This window comes from Anarrhichthys ocellatus, unplaced genomic scaffold, assembly GCF_004355925.1.
Source record: "Anarrhichthys ocellatus isolate YVR2014 unplaced genomic scaffold, GSC_Weel_1.0 scaffold15, whole genome shotgun sequence".
NCBI lineage: Eukaryota > Metazoa > Chordata > Actinopteri > Perciformes > Anarhichadidae > Anarrhichthys > Anarrhichthys ocellatus.
In genome coordinates, this window is record NW_022280045.1 from 6,528,009 (window position 1) to 6,540,143 (window position 12,135).

The 12,135-nt window shown below is 43.7% G+C and overlaps 1 protein-coding gene across 2 annotated transcripts in view; it reads right to left on the reverse strand.

The window, feature by feature from the left end:
- Window positions 1-490: 490 nt before the first annotated feature.
- dvl3b (dishevelled segment polarity protein 3b) overlaps window positions 491-12,135 on the reverse strand; it is a 13,039-nt gene continuing 1,394 nt past the window's right edge. The window contains exons 2-15 of one of the 2 annotated variants that reach the window (XM_031854581.1): window positions 10,988-11,057; window positions 8,600-8,715; window positions 7,806-7,918; window positions 7,311-7,446; window positions 6,555-6,645; window positions 6,343-6,412; window positions 5,973-6,112; window positions 5,580-5,656; window positions 5,392-5,459; window positions 5,164-5,313; window positions 3,856-3,987; window positions 3,395-3,562; window positions 3,081-3,284; window positions 491-1,766 (exon numbers count right to left, since the gene is read on the reverse strand). In XM_031854581.1, coding sequence (XP_031710441.1) covers window positions 1,411-1,766; window positions 3,081-3,284; window positions 3,395-3,562; window positions 3,856-3,987; window positions 5,164-5,313; window positions 5,392-5,459; window positions 5,580-5,656; window positions 5,973-6,112; window positions 6,343-6,412; window positions 6,555-6,645; window positions 7,311-7,446; window positions 7,806-7,918; window positions 8,600-8,715; window positions 10,988-11,057 — 1,891 coding nt within the window. In that variant the 3' untranslated portion in view covers window positions 491-1,410. The remainder of the gene's footprint in view (window positions 1,767-3,080; window positions 3,285-3,394; window positions 3,563-3,855; window positions 3,988-5,163; window positions 5,314-5,391; window positions 5,460-5,579; window positions 5,657-5,972; window positions 6,113-6,342; window positions 6,413-6,554; window positions 6,646-7,310; window positions 7,447-7,805; window positions 7,919-8,599; window positions 8,716-10,987; window positions 11,058-12,135) is intronic. The other variant, XM_031854582.1, reaches the window with a different exon arrangement.

A 12,135-nucleotide genomic window follows, 5' to 3' on the forward strand; every position in this document is an offset into this window, starting at 1 on the left:
AACACAGCGGTATATTCCTCTTTAGCTCCCCGGACAGTTCTTTAAATCCCACCTTCACTGAATGGAATTAGGAAACAGGGAATTTGTTTTTCTTTAAAGAAAATGGTTGTGTGGGTGGTCTTTTTTTATTCTGCCATGCAGAGTCCATCTGATCCAACTCTACTTTTTTTGTCCAAGTTGAATCAAACCACCTCTCTACAAGAGTCTCCCCCCAAACCACAGGGAACATTTTTGCATAAGGTCATTCAGTTGTGAAGCAAATCTAAATGAACACAGGCTGATCTCTTGTGCACACACGCACACATCTGTGCAGCAGATTGCCTAACCTTCACATTCCTAATCTTGGACAGTCTGAATTCCACTGCCTTTAAATGCAAACATGACCCGGACCCATGAAAAAACAAACAAAAAGAAATAAACCCGAAATTGCAAATTATGGCTTCACAAACACATGCACACACTCAAATAAAAACAACACACAGCAGCAAAGTTAAGTCATAAAACTATATTTATAAATAAAAAGACATTTTTTCCTTAGTAAAAGAGTAGTGTGAAAGACATGGTAGGACTTTTTTTCCCCACTATACATTATCACAAGACAGAGTCTGAAAATGCTCTGGCTAACAGATGAAAATGCAGTTATGCAGTGTAAAAATGACTCTTGAAGCTGGATGCTCCTGTTTAGCGTTTAAAAATTAAACTAGTTGTGACCAACTACATATATAATAAATGAAATGCATTCTTACAGTAAGAAGGACTGTGTCTCTCTTGCACTACATACACATGTTTCAATTTCTTTCTCTCTTAAGTCAAGCAAACATTTAAAAAGTCTGAATAAGGTTAACAGTTAGTGTTCATTTCGGGTTATTATTTTTTTCTTGTTAAGAGGTCAGTGAGTTGGAATTGAAAGAACAGAAGGAAGGAAAGAGGCTTCTTGCTCTCAGTTTTGATGTGAACAGCAGAGGGGGAGGACAGAGTGTTAAGATAAGGGAGGTAGAGCGAAGAGAAGAACAAATGAAAAACATCCGTGTAGAAAAATGCGGCGTCATCTTCCCCCAGTTGTCCGTTTACACCGTCTCACTCCCTCTCTTTGCTCTTAGTCCTTACGCAAACTCTGCCCCACTGAGTAGTGGAAATCGAGAAAGGCGCTTTGGTTCCATCTTGAGCGAGGGGGGGAGGGGGGTTTCTTCACTGAAGAAAGTATGGCCACGAGTACTATGAGGAAGAAAAGCACAAAGAAGGAGGAACATTTTCTCTCAACAGACACAACAGTTCCATTTCTGCTTTTAGGAGAGTGGAATCAAGGCCTTGGTTGTTTTTTTGCAATCTTCCCTCCCCCGTATCCTGTCATTCTGTCCTTCTCAGATAAAGCCCCATCTGCTACTTTGTTATTGGCCTAAGGCACCAGCGTTACATCACATCAACAAAGAATTCCCCGGCATTGCCCACCGCCATGCGCAGAGACTGGCGTGAGGCGGTGAGCTCGGGGGGCACAGAGGTGAGCTCTCTGCCCGGTGGGGCGCCAGGTGCGGCGGTCGACAGTGGGGGCTGGGGGGGCAGGCCGGGGGGGCCGTAGACGAGCCCTGGACTGTAGGCTAGCGAGTGGGAGTTGGCACTGAGGTGGCTGACAGAGCTACGGATGCTTCGTTCACTAGGGGGAGCCACCGAGCGTTCACTTGGAGCTCGGTGGCTCCTGATCTCGGTTTCGCTGCCACTGCCGCCGGACTTCCGCCCCTCGTTTTTACTGCAGTTGGAGCCGCTGCTTCCTGTGGACAGAGTAGAAGATACGATTATTATCCAAGCGTAAAACACACACAAACACCACGTTTTGTTAATTCAATCTGAGTGACCTATTTGAGCCACTCACTCCCATCTGGGTGCCAGTGAAGTGACGGAGGCAGGCGTGACCCAGTTTGTGGGAGACTCTCAGGAGAGCTGCATGACTAATGCAGACATGCAAACGGAGCATCCACTGCATTTCACAGGCCAGACAGCTCAGCCATTACTGAAGACAATTACATGTTTTCATTTATTACCACAAACAGGCTGCTCGCTTTAGAGGAGTGTTCTTCAGACTGACGGATTCAAAACCAGAACTGCTTCTACGCTTAAAGGAACATTCTGATATTTAGATTTTGTATTTATACTTGTTGCCAAAGACAGATGAAAAGGTACATGTTATTTCTCTGTGTCTTTTAGACGGGACTAGCTGAGCACCAACTGTGAAGGCTAGAGAATAAAAAGCAATAAAATAACCATTTAGCAACTCCAAAATCCACGTTGTATCTTGTAACCTGGTTAACTATTAGCAGTACATTCAATGTTAGTGTGCAACCAAAAAAATGAGGACAGGACATCTTAGATGTTTTTGCAGAAAGTGGGTCCAGCTGCTGTTGGTCAGTAAATATATTCATTGCGTAAGCAAACTGTTCCTAAAACCACAATGTCTGGTTTTCTATTTCTACACATGTTAAATACACAAAACAAACAAGTAAACCCGGCAGCTTTGGAGCTGTTGGGTGGAATGTTTTTCACTCTTCAAATAACGAAGTTATTCCCTTCATGCCTTTGAAGTAAGCTAATCGAAACATGTACTGGACCTAGAGCTGGAAAGAAAGTGCGGCGATCAAATTTATGTTGATTTTCCTTTTTGGATAAGACCGCAAAACCAGATGTTGAACACAGCAAAATGTTTAAGGTTAAATTTCTCTGTGCAAAGTGACACTTTGTAGTTTGCACCATAACAAGAAATGCAGCGGTAGCTAGCATGAATTCACGTCAGTTACAGACTGTAACATCTTTTTACTGTTTCTGTGTTAGCCTCCGGTGAGCTCTGCCATACTTAAGATGTGTTTTGGCAACATACTGTGCAACATGGTGTTTGCAGCATAGACATAGATGATGGAGAAGATGAATCTCCAGGAATTGGACTCTGATATTGTGATATTTTGATAATTTTTTTCATCAGCAAACTGAAAACGGACACATTTCAAGTCTATAGGAGGTGGTACAACATTAAAATGGCATTCCTGTAGTTTTCCACCAATACCCCAGAGTCAGCATGTTCTAACGGCACTCACCGCTGTGCTGGCTTCCTGCACTGCCAGTGCCTGGTCCACCATGGAAGGGCTGTTGCATGTCGTATGGGTGTAGAATGGGGAACTGGTAGGGCATAGTCATGGGCCAGGGCGCTGCCCCGGGGTGAGGCAGAGGGGGAAGAGTATCCTGGTCTGAGGCACCCCCGCTGGAACCATCGTGTTCATGGAGAGACAGATGGGTCATGTCTGAGAGAGAGAAAGAAGGACGGATTTAGACTTCCACAGTACCACCCCACCTATAGATGGAGACTTGCTTTTAATGACAACACTCAAAGCAGATCCGAGCATCCACTTACTGCCGCAGAGGTCTCCAAAGACGTAGTAGCACTGTTCAGAGAAGGTGATCTTGTTGACGGTGTGCCGGATGTAGCCGGCCTTCAGCAGGTTGCTGGCGTATTTACGGGCTTCTCGGCGATCTGAGAACCCCTCCACGTGATGGAAGAGCCAGTCCACCACATCAGAACCTGAGGACACAAAGACACACACTTCAGGTACAGTTTCTGCTCATCACATTCAATGACTATTTAAGGATATAGAATTATATCCAAGATGATTTGAATCATCTATATTTATGACATTTATCTGTCCACAGGTGCTTTTGGACTGTTTTAGTCAGCAACAAAGCCACATCTTTTCTGGATGAAATGAAGAAGACACTACTGCTGTGATATGCAACTTGGAGCAATAAAAGAAAATTGCTATGAGAGGTTTTCACTGAGACACTCAGTGATCACGCCCTCTGCTTTGACAGACATACCGATAAAGGCATTCGCGATGGTGATCTTGAGCCACATCCTGTCCCGCACCTCCAGACCTGACTCTGGGCAGGCCATGGCCTTCGCAACCGTTGCCATGTCGCTGTGGATGGACAGGTGGAAGTCATCGAATCCTGGGAAAGATCAGAAGACACCCTTTGAATGAAAACCACTGGTGTATTTGTTGAGTTTCCTACTAAATCAACGAGAGCACAGCTGCGTGCCATTACTGTATCTCTGACGATTTCAAAAATCTGTTTTTTTGAATTTGCCTGAGTTAATATTTGGTTTCCTGTGGTCTGGACTGTAATGCGACAGATCATGAATCAGAGGAGGCTGGATCTTTGTTTGAATTGGACTACAACTGAACTGGTCAAGCCTGATCATAATAAATGAAATGTCCTTCGTAGAACAAGATCACATCGTAACATATGGGTACTGTACATATGACAGTTTGATACATGTAGATTTACATTTTTCAGTTTTTAATAAGTTGTTAACAAGCAAAAGTAAATGATGGCAACAACTGAACTGATATTTTAGATTGCAGATATTTAATTTTTGTCTCCGATAAAACGTCACTGTTGCTGCACTTTAAATAACTTCTGGCACCAATACAGCTGGCCCATTATGCAGAGTGTATGAAAAATGCACCAGTAAACCAGAAATTGTAGCCAGAAATAAACAAACATGTGATCACTTGGGGGGGGGGGGAAATCTCCAGAAATGTGAATCATATCAATTTGGTCAAGAAAGTGTGTCGAGAGAGGGACGCCGTTTCTCCTGAGAGAAAAGAGGAAACCCCCCCCATTCTTCCAAAGATTACAGGGAAGATGAAAGTCGTGAGTTATGGCTCAGTTTTGACAAGAGTTATTGAGCAGATGGAAGCTGTGAGGCTGTGCACAGTAAAAGCTGGAACGGAGAGTAGTCGCAGGAATGCAGTGAGAGGGCAGGGCCAAGCTTAACACAGATTTACTAACACGTCTGAGGAAGATACTGATACATCTGCACTTTATGGAGGACAGAGGGTGGGGGCTCCAGAATGAGAGCAGAATGATCATAAAGTAAAATCCTGAGTATCAACAATCCTAGAGGACTTAATGCCTCCGATCGTAGTAGGTTGAATAGTCAACTGTATCTAACAAAAAGCCAAGAGAAAACAATAGAATGTTTTTTTTAAAAAGGCAGAATATGTACATTGCAACTTCAAAAACTGTGACAAAGAGTTATGGTGGGATGTAAGTTGTTTTGGCTTAAAGTGCCTTGATAAGAAGCAATAACAGGCAGCTGCAGCGGGTGACGAGACTCACGTTCAGTCTCGGGGATGGAGCTGCTGATGGAGGAGCTGGTGGAGGTGACGGTGCTCATAGAAGGGCTCATGCCATACGCAGGGTAGACCCCGGTCATGGCCGCCGTGTGGGACACCCACGCAGCTGGGTCAATGGGCCGGATTGGCTCACCTGTTGAATTAAACGTAGGATAAGCAGTTTGCATGTATGGACAAGGACAAAAGGGAAGAAGAGGAGACAAACACTCACTTCTGGGCAGAGCAAAGCAACTCCGAGGGTTTGGGTCCCAGCACTTGGCCACAGTCAGAGTAATGGGACTGGTAAAAAAAAAACAGACACAAAGAATGATCTCAGCTTCAACTTTACTAGAATTCAGTCATGTTTTGCATCTTCTGTGTGCCATACGCTTGTATCATGTGTGCCAGTTTGCTGCTCACCCTGGTTTGTGCACGATGTCCCTCAGTACTCGAACCGCATCGTCATTGCTCATGTTCTCGAAGTTTATGTCGTTCACCTACGGGGATAAAAAAAAAAGACAATCTCTCAAAGGTTGTAAACATACATTTGTAACATCATAATGTGAACAAAGGACAGGCTTGAGTTCACTAACATGCTATATTCCCATAGAACGAGGTATAAATCGTTCACAGGGTTACAGTTATTCCAATGATTCTCTCACACACACACACACACACACACACACACACACACACACACACACACACACACACACACACTTTCCTGGTCCAAGTCCCAGGCATGCACAGACACACACCTGCCGCTCTCTCTCTCTCTCTCTTTGTCTTTCACACATGCATACAGACACACACCTGCAACAGCATGTCCCCGGGCTCTATACGTCCATCTGCAGCCACAGCTCCTCCCTTCATGATGGAGCCAATGTAGATTCCTCCATCTCCCCTCTCATTACTCTGACCCACAATACTGATGCCCAGAAAGTTGTACTTCTCTGTGAAGAGGAGAGGAACAGACAATGTGTATTCAAGAGGGAAGTGGAGGAAGTAAAGACAGATGAGGTCATCAATATGGAAGAAATTACCTACATTTGCATATTTCCCCATCTTGTGAAAGAAATGTTTTAACTCGGGCCAAGGGTGTGACTTTATAAGGAGGCGTTATTCTGAAGAAATGCACTCTCCATTCATCCCGACAAATCTAGTTGCATTCTGTGTGACTTACCCATGTTGAGAGTGACAGTGATGATGTTCAGAGACATGGTGGAGTCTGTGATGCTGCTGAACGACGAAGACTGGAGAGACGAATTATGGAAATTAAGAGGAAAGAAAATAAATACGAGGAGAAGAATCAAAAGTCACAAACTAGAAGACAATTTTAACAAAGACAAATGGGGTGAATTTGCAGTCCTGTACGTCCCAAGTGTGCCGTCTCACCCTGTCGATATTTGAGGCCTTTGGTTTCCGTCGGCGGCGTCGGTGTCGTCTCATCAGACGAGAGGAGCTCTGCTCTGTGGAGCTGCTGAATCTGAACACAAGAAAAGAAGAAAGCTAATTGTTTTAGAGACTATTCACACACATGGAAAGGGTTGTACTATATGACCAAATATGTATCGCTACGTGAATCAAACTAAAAGAAAACACAACACAGCATAAGGTGAATAAAAATACCTGGAGAGACAATTTTCCCCATTTAACTGGTTTCAGCATCAAATTGAATGTTACCTACATAAATAAAAAGCCCTTTAAACCCTGTTTCCATGAGGAAAGTGGTGCTTGCCAGGAGTCAGGAACAGCTTTAACTGTTTGACGGCATCCAACCCACATCATTTACAAGTTATATCCTGACAGATGTCTTATCAGTGGCATCAATATCCAGACATTTCTTTCACATATACTGACGAAGCTGTTCTCCAGATCTGCATCAACGGGGGGGGGGGGGGGGGGGGGGGGGGGACATCCTGGTAGATGCCTTAAGACTGAGAACAGCAGAGTCTTTAAAGTGGGTTGCAGATATTTTAACGACTCCTGGAGGAGAACCCGAGGGGGGTGGGGGGTAAACCATAAAAACCACCAGACAATTAGACTGTGCTAATCTCTGCCAAAACCCATCATATGTAATTGCAGACACATTGCTCACTGGGAACTGAACTTAATGAACAACAAGTTGGACAGCTACACAGAACGTCTGACCTGCTGGTTGCGTCGTCATCTTCCGAGTCAAAACAGGAAGTAGACTCCAGCTCGCTGCTCATGAAGGACGAGCAGCTGTCGTATTCGGGGCCCCCGCGTCCAATCGAACGCGACGAGTAGCCGTTCTGCCTTCCACCTGCAGTGGGACAGCGTTAGGGTCAGGATGACGCATGTATACACGACATGAAAATATACATATTCTGTTACAAAAGATAAGAACTTAGCGTGTCAGTCAGGTGTGAGATTCTTCTCTTTAGGCTTATATAACCTTGTCACCCGTTACAAAATAACTCTTCAAACCCTGCGTGTTCCTTATTGATCATATCTAATGGAAGTTCAAGTCAAAGCTTTTCATTTGTGGCAACACATTTTACTGATGCAAACCACCCCGTGCACGGTAAAACCCTTGAATTTCCCCCACCAGATAAATGACATCGGTGAGTTGTGAGATACAATGCAGGTCAATGAGAAAAAGGAAGCGGACATCTCTCTGACCGTGGTCGTTAGTGTGTTTCCGTCGCGGCTTCTCCCGCTCTCTCCTTTGCGACACGATGGAGCCGGTCTCCGTGTCATTGTCCAGACTGTCCCGACCGCTGGCTGCTACCCCACTTCAGACAGAGACGGTGCACAGACGACAGAGTTGGTGTTAAAAAGAGAGAGAATTACGCTACGTCATTATCCAGAACGTTGAGCTCATTTAACAGCCACTTAAACAAATGTTTATATTAAAATCGCTTCTTGTTATAAACACATCACAAACTGTGTTGAGTATAAAGCCTTCGCTCACTCAGTGTAGTTGAATATTGGGTGGGAATTGTTGCATTGCTTGACTTATTTCAGTCTGGTTTCTTTTTCACTTCCATAATGTGTCTTCTACACACTTTGCTTTATTTGCAGATGAACCAGACTGCACTTACAAATGCTAAAAATACACGTTTTAGGAAACATATTTAAGAACTAAAAGACTGGCAACATGAAGCATGAATAAGAGACACCAGTGCTCTACATTAACTTCCAGAATGAAGATAATCTAATGATAAAAGAGTAGAAGAAGAAAAAGGTAGATGTTATTTCCTCCTGGGCAGTCACAAGATGTCAGACTTTCTCAAATTTGCCATTTCCTCCATTACCGTTGTTATTAGGAAACACAGGACTCATTCATGCACAGAGCCAAACACAAAGTATGCATGGCATCTTTCTCTTTCTCGAACACACACACACACACACACACACACACACACACACACACTCTAAAAGAAATGCAGCCCAATATCTCTGAATATACTGACTGATAAGAGGGTGGTCTGGAGTCTCCGATGCCCCCGGTCCTCTCCAAAGGCGGAGCCGCCTCTGTACTGTCTGCCACGGAGCCGGCATCTGTGTGGGCCCCGTCTCCAGAGACCAACTGTCAACAGACGAGAGAGCCAGGTCAGTCAGAGGACTGAGACAAACACTCAGGGGAAAGAAAACACTGAAAGACAAGTGGGCAGCAGACCCACGCCGGAGCCCTGGTGTGTTTACACTACACCATGTCCAAGCACTGGGTGGTATATCGTCACTGCCTAAAGGCTCGGCAGTAGTTATGGACCGTTAGGGACTAATGTAGAAATCTATTTGTTGTCTACTCATTTCCTGATGATCCAAAGGCAGCTGTGGTTTCAGAGAGTTGTGACAGACCGTGTGCCATGTTGTTATTTGTCTACCTGACAGTGTTGCCCAAGTAACCAAAGTGTGGAAAAAGTGGGATCCGATGGACCATGACCGAGTTTTCAGGGGAAATGACATGAGCAATAGATTTTAACATTAGGATATTCGGCCTTCAACATTACCATCGTCTTCCTTTTTACTTGTAGCATATTCCAGCGAACATTAGTCCGGCTCATTCAGTATGTTTTTCGACATTCTGCCATAGATCTGTAGTTCTAATCTTGGATCTTGTCCATATTAGAAATGAAGCATACACTTGTATGATATGCAAGCATGAACAAGCTTAAAGCTGACATTAGATCAGTGGGAAACTATCTCCACGATTAGCAGCCTACACAGTTGGGTAAGAAGCTCAAATGTGCTTGCCGTTTATGTCACAGCTACGACTATAATTCTTTTTTACCATTTTAACAAGTACACCGTTTCTTCGGTGTAGTGAGCAGGAAAAAAAAAAAACACATTTGAACTGGAGTTCACTGGTAAAATTTAATTTTATATGCAGCATGCACAGGTTGTGTCATGTCAGCGTCACCACACCCATCATGTTAATTACACATTGTCTACTTTATACATTGTGTTTGGCCATAACACACATTAGGGCAGGTTAATTCATGTTTGTTTTCATAAATAATAAATGATCTGGACTATGAAATGTCAGATGATTGTAAAAAGGTGTCCAGGTGATACCTGCAAATGTCTTTTTGTCTTGATTGACTAGACTGTCCATCAACTGTTTTGACTTGTCTGGACATTATACAGGTTGCTTTTTATCCAGTTTGTACATTCATTATGTTTGTTCAGCTTATAGGGAAAACATGTTGGTCTGCAGGAAGGGCAGAAGTGTAGTTACTGCAGGACAGTTGAGGTGCACTGAGATAAGGTGTAAAAAAAAGAATGTGATAGACAAGATCTGGTTGTCAGCTGACTATAAAGCACAACAGGCCACATTGAGGGTGCTAGTCTGTTGTGATGATGTGACGATAGAGAGCCAGGCCCTTGGACCCCAGAGAACAATCAATCACATGGTTGAAACAACAGATGAACGCTGGAGACAAACAAATGGACACACTGCAGCAGAGATAACGTTTCATTGTACATGGAACATTTCAACAAAACACACACACACCCACACACCCACACACCCACACACACACACACAGGAATAGGCTTTGAACCACAGTCAACCAAACTTGACATAGTGGAATGAAAATCACCACAACAGAGCACACTGGGTTATAAACTCAAACATCTGTGTTGATGACTCTCAAATAAAACCTTTAATTATAACCACACTGTAGTAAAATAACCAAATGCATTAGCCGTTCACATCAATACACAGAGCACTCTCTCAACTGTATTTCCCCCAACTTGTGAGACTCAATCTTCTTATTAGAGGACATGCAGTGAGGCTCTTTGTTACAGGGTATTTTTTGCCTATCCTGTGATTTCACTTGTTTTAACCTAATTTCAAAGTGGAGGGGAGAGGAATGGAGAAGCAGCACCAGATGTCTCTTGTGTTGCGGAGACGGGAGAATTACTGCTCAGAGCCTCTAAATGAGATACTGCACGCAAGTACATGTATGCAAGTAGGCATGTGTTGCGTGCCGTTACTAGCATAGGTGAAGACTTATATGAAATTACTTTAAAATGATTGCAGCTCACTTTCTCTCAAGGTGCTTTAAACACACAAGGAGAGAAAAAGCGTGTTTGCATGCGTCTGTTGCTCGTGGGATCATTATGTGGTAATGATATTATCACCCAGACGAATGGGGCATCTCCCTAGAGACCAAGTATCAACATGATCACTGGCCAACAGATGGGAATCATTGTTATACACGCACGCAAACAGTTGCCACGCAGCCGCTTAACCACACAAATACAGCCAATGCAGACAAGTGCACAACAACAACAAAAAATAAGCAAACCAGAAAATGACAAATTGAATGAAAATGAATGCATTTCGAACCTACCCATGACACCACACGTCCATTAAAACAGGGCAGTTTAGCGTTGTCGTCAGATATTTCCTCCTTTACCACCCTGTAAAGAGAACAAAGCTGTTTCAGTAACCCGTAACCAACACAATAGCACTCTCGGGGCAATAAACACGAGGCAGGGGATGGGCAACACTTCCGTCAGGACGGACTGACAACTGGGAAACCCAAAGCTGATTTAATGGTCCACTCTGAAAACTGTTGTTAAACACATCCAGCCAGAGATATACAATATTGCCTAATGCCACGGTAAAATGTCAGAGCTGATTATTGTGTAATAAAGGCAGGTCAAAAATATAAATGCATCCCCTAAACCTTTCTGCAAAGATAAACCTGTTCCTTCATACTTTGTTGCCAATGTCAGCATTAACTTGATGGTAATATATAATCAAGTTGAGGAAAGAACATATTTAACGAATCAAGGAAAGCATACGAGCAACATGTTACCGTACACTTTAGCACTGCTAAACAAAATCTCAGGGGAACAGTCACGTCAAAGGAAGGCAATTTGTTCAGGCATTATAAGTAAGAAGTGTCTGTCTATACATCAAAGCCTGATACAAAAAAAGGAAAGCTATTGGCACTGAAATTAACAAAACATAAAAAGTATTTCCTGTACAAACATGGTTCTTCCCGTGTGTTTTTAACCAATTCAACGATTTTTTTTTATCTTTGCAAACCTTTCCTGTTAATCATTCTTCAACAGACTGTTTGCTTGAACGAACCAAGAACAAACCAGGCATGCATTTATTAACCAGTGCCTCAGACGACTGGTGATGGTTAGCGGTGCCTTTCAGACCAGAGTGAACAGTGATGGTCAGTGAGACGGTCTCGGTCTCTATTCCAGTCTGACCGGTTGGTCCATCTCTACCACCGTTTGGAGTAAGGTCTATTTACAGAATAGCCCTTCCCTCTTCACAGCATGAATAGCTGTGGGTCCTCTCAAAACATGTCTCTCCCACTTGCAAATGCTAAGAAGTTCTTGCCCCACCCTAGTTTGAGTTTAGCCAAAAACAACTTTGGAAGTCTGGCTGATCTTTTCTTTTAAAGATCAGCCAGACCCCCCCCCCCCCTCCCCCCCGCCCAAACAGCAAAGCGTCGGGTCATACGTCACAAACCCCACC